General features: G+C 55.1%; 2 protein-coding genes across 2 annotated transcripts; both read left to right on the top strand.

Moving 5' to 3' along the window:
* Window positions 1–1799: 1799 nt before the first annotated feature.
* Window positions 1800–2480, top strand: LOC135616372 (uncharacterized). Its single transcript, XM_065115559.1, has one exon. The coding sequence runs from the start codon at window positions 1800–1802 to the stop codon at window positions 2478–2480; it is 681 nt and encodes a 226-aa protein (XP_064971631.1).
* A 12-nt stretch (window positions 2481–2492) lies between these two features.
* Window positions 2493–3170, top strand: LOC135616371 (uncharacterized). Its single transcript, XM_065115557.1, has 2 exons — window positions 2493–2786; window positions 2853–3170. The coding sequence occupies exons 1-2, from the start codon at window positions 2493–2495 to the stop codon at window positions 3168–3170; spliced, it is 612 nt and encodes a 203-aa protein (XP_064971629.1).
* Window positions 3171–4517: the final 1347 nt, after the last annotated feature.

Here is a 4517-nt window from a genome sequence, read left to right as displayed (position 1 = left end):
CCATGTCCCACCACGACCTCCTCTGTTTGCTGCTGACCAGGTTGAGCAGGTCCAGCGTGGCTGCTGCCGCTCCTCGCCGCCACCGCCACCTACTGCTCGGGCTGACTCGATTTGGCTTCCGGCTTTTGTAATGATACGATGGTTTCGAAATCTCCCGCAAGGGCTGTGACTTTGTTCCGCCTTGACGCCAGCTTGTGGGCTGCCTCCTCATTTACATCATTGTAAGCACTTGGCGAATCCTTCCTCCCGTTCAACGTCGCCTTCCTCTCCGACGCCACATTCTTTTGCTCTGCCTTTGCCTTCCTCTCCGTTACCGATCTCTCCTCACGCTCCTTAAATTTGGGTTTCTCTTCTGCCACTGCCTCGTCTCCCTCGCCTCTACTCTCGCTCTCTGGCTGTAGCTTCAGCTTGGCTTCTCGGATTCTTATCATCAGCATTATGGGCTTTGGGCTCTTTGTTCTCCTCGGAGCCCCCCTGATAGGGGTAATAATGGCGACATGACGTGTCATGACGTCGGCCTCACCTGGGCGTCACTCTGCCCGAGGAGGAGAGCTATAATGCTAACTCGACACGCCCTGATGTCATCTGCTCTCAGACAACGACTTCATCGCTGTCTGACCCCGCACGCTTGACCGAGGCAGAGGAGGATGACAACCGACCCTCGCCCATACCCTGCGGCAAGTCGGCTCCCCACGCAACGTCAATAGCAATGTCAGACGCCATCAGAGGTACGATCCTGCCTCCCGCAGGCAGGCACATCAGGTAACGCTAAACTACCCTATAAATACCCCCGAGTTCTAAATGAGGGAGGGGACTTCTTGGCTAGAAAAACTCCCTTCCACATCATCTGACTTGATCGTCGGAGGGGTCAGGCCGAGCTACCGACCTGACTTGTGTGTAGGAACAAAGGCGAGGTCACACCTTCCCGTCGCCGCGGTAAGACTTCGCTCCACACGCAACATCCCGCCAAGACCATTGCAACCGGCCACCCCGGCTGTCCCGAGGAACGTCGTGCGAGATCCCCCCGCATTCGGACCCGAACCAAGCCGCGACGGCCCCGAGGCCACGGCATACAGTTGTTCCCTGCAACATTTTGGCGCTAGAAGGAGAGCTCCCGAATGTCGAGCGATCAGCAGATACACTCTGGCGAACCTGCAGCCATGGGGTCGCGTCCGGTCAACACCCCAGAAGAACATCCCCTGCGGGATGAACCCCGCGACGAGCGCCCTACCATGACATCGGAGCACTACTGGCGGCTGTTCAACGACCCGGGTTTGTCGCCACCCGACGTCCCCGTTGGCCCGCCACCTGTTTCGCCCGAAGCCTTCCACAATCTCGCTCACCGAGTACGAGCGCTGGCAGGCGTGATGCAGACTATCATCCCGCTCGTCTCCCAACCGACGCCCCCACATGCAACCCAGCCTTTGCAACAGCGTGAGCCCCCCGCCCGGACGCACGCGCCACTCCCTGAGCGCCCAATTTCGCCTTGAAACCGAACGGCCTAACCTGGAGACCGAGAGGCGGAAGGCACGTCGAGTCGCTCAGGGCCTGAGGTGCCACCCGCGGACTCGACGAACGCCCTGCGAGCCCAGTTGCGCCTCTTCAATCAACGCCTCGACGAAGTATAGCAGGAGGTTTGCAGATCAAAGGGGGAGCTCGGGGCGGACGGATACTAAGGGTCACCGTTCGCACCCGAAATACAAGATCAAGTGATTCCACCACACTTCCGGCTCCCATCCCTGGACGCCTATGACGACGTCGCTGACCCCGCGGATCACGTGGCCGCGTTTTGCGCCCAAATGGCGCTATATGGGACTTCTGATGCCTTGATGTGCAGGGCGTTCCCAATGACCTTGAGGGGATTGGCCCGCGCATGGTACAGCGGCCTGAAGACCGGGACCATCTCTTCCTTCGATCAGCTCGCCCGAGACTTCGAGCTCAATTTCCTCGCCTACGTCCGTCCGAAGCCGTCCGTGGCGTTGCTCCTCGGACTCCACCAAAGGGAGGACGAGCCCCTCTCCCACTTCGTAAACCGTTTCACGACGCAGATCCGAGGACTCTCAGACGCTCACCCTTCTCTATTGATGAAGGCGTTTATGATAGGCCTGCGGCCCTCCAGGTTCTTCTGGTCTCTGGTGGAGCGGCCCCCCACGACGGTACCCGAGATGCTCCAGCGAGCGAGCCAGTTCGTCGCCGCAGAGACATGGATGGCCGAGAAGTGCGAAGAGCACAAGAGGGTCAAGCCGGAGCCGCCCCGGCAGCAGCAACCCGCTGCATCTCGGCGTAGGTTGGACAGATCCGACCCACCGACATCGAGGCCCCCTCTCCCAGCCTTGAACTCATCCCGAACGGAAATATTCCTCCACATAAGGGAAAAGGGACTGCTCAAAGAACCTTACCCGATGAGGAATCCACGGGCACTGGCGGACCAGTCAAAGTACTGTCGCTTCCACCGGCAACATGGGCATGACATTGAATAGTGTCGGGAGCTAATGAGGCAGATCGAGAAGCTCATTCGTAGGGGACATCTCGGTCAGTACCTCCGACCGGACAAGGAACTTTCACCACGCCCGGAGGGTCCCATCGAACGACACATCGACGTAATAGCCGGCGGCCCCACATCTGGCGGGGATTCTATGACCAGAAGAAAGGCGTACGCTAGAGCCGCTCCGGCCGAAGCTCCCGGGCACGGGCCCGAGCCTAACATCACCTTCCCGGCCGAGGCATCAAAACAAACTGAGCACGACGATGCGCTCGTGATATCGGTCAGAATAGCCAATGCGCAAGTAAGCAGGATCATGGTCGATACCGGGAGCTCAGCCGACATACTCTACTTTGACGCCTTCTAAAAGCTCGGCTTATCCGGAGATAGCATGAAGCTGATATTCTCTGCACTCACCGGATTCACCGGTGATTCAATCTCGCCGCTAGGGACGATCACTTTACCCTTGACCCTGGGAGCCCCGCCGAGGTCAAAGACGGTGATGACCACCTTCCTGGTAATCGACCTCCCTGCTGCATATAACGCCATTCTCGGCCGGCCGACCCTCAACAAAATCAGAGCTGTCGTCTCAACCTACTACCAAACTGTGAAGTTCGCAACCCACGCCGGGACCGGAGAGGTCGCAGGTGCTAGTCATAAGTGCCCAGCAAGCCAATCACGTGAGTGATGGCACGTGTGACTTGATACAGAATCTTTTTGCTTATTATATTTTGGCGTATATCACTTTATAACTATTGCATAAATGCATATATATTGTGATGTCCTTGGATTTGTGCAATGGGAATCGGATCGTGATGAGATCACGATAATGAGATCGATTCACCTTTAAACACATATCCTAAATAATCCCGGTCATAGGTTACTCGAGAGGGACATCGTGATAACCGGATAGACTGGTGTGCTGTATACCCGTCCATATGATGGATGCAGCTGGTCTCATAGCTGCTCGTGTAGGGACACTAGGGATACAGTACAGGTGCTCATTGGAGAATGAGTTCACTGATTGATCCGCTTACGGAATGCTGGATGGTTGATGATGCCTTATTGTCAGACAACAATTCCGTAGTCCTAGTGGTGTATCTGGTTCTTAGACTTGAGACACCAAGGATGTCCTGTATGAGTGCTCCACTCTTTGATACCAGACTTATAGGTTTGGCTGTTCCCAGATCTAGTACAGCTGGTCATTGGGAGTGGTAGTCGACCTTACGAGGGCTATTGAGTGTCGATAGAGGATCATCCACTCTCGGTATCATGAGAGGAATATCCCATGTGTTCTTGCTCAGACAAATCCCTGGCCAGGGTCATTCGGGTTGAGAGAGAAAGAGTTCTCCGGGAGAATCCGATTAGAGCGAGACTCGAGTAGAAACCGTATGGGTCTGACAGCACCATGCTCGATATACGGTCTCTGGGATATTAGATGGATGAGGGACTATAGGTACATGGTAACTGAGGACAGACAGGTCCAATGGATTGGATTCCCCTGTATCGTCTGGGGACTACGGCGTAGTGGCCTAGTACTTCCGTAGTCGATGAGTCGAGTGAATTATTACAGAGATAATAATTCACTTAGTTAGAAGGAGTTCTGACAGGTATGACTCACGGCCAGCTCGATATTGGGCCTAGAGGGTCACACACATATGGTAGTTATTGCGATGAGTAGAGGTTCGGATATGAGATATCCGACGGAGCCCTTGTCTTATTGGATGCAGATCCAATACCCACTAGGGAAAAGGACCCATTAGGGTTTTGACATGGGATCTCTATAAATAGGAGGGATTCACAGCCTCATAGGCTAGAGTCTTTGCTTGCCTTTCCTATTCTCCTCTCCCTCTCCACCTCAGAGTAGGCCTGGAGTTTTGAGGAGCATCGTCGCAACCCTGCTGTGTGGATCACCGCTAGAGAGGAGGACGCTTGACCTCCTTCACCCTCTCCTAAGGATCTGCAAGGAAACAGGGATATACGATCTCCCTAGGTAACACAATCTCTATACGCAGTTTTGTGTTTTGCGGATTTT

This window comes from Musa acuminata, chromosome BXJ2-7 (genome assembly GCF_036884655.1).
Source record: "Musa acuminata AAA Group cultivar baxijiao chromosome BXJ2-7, Cavendish_Baxijiao_AAA, whole genome shotgun sequence".
NCBI classification, from domain to species: domain Eukaryota; kingdom Viridiplantae; phylum Streptophyta; class Magnoliopsida; order Zingiberales; family Musaceae; genus Musa; species Musa acuminata.
Note: the sequence above shows the minus strand (reverse complement) of the source record. Positions and strands in the feature narration are given on the sequence as shown.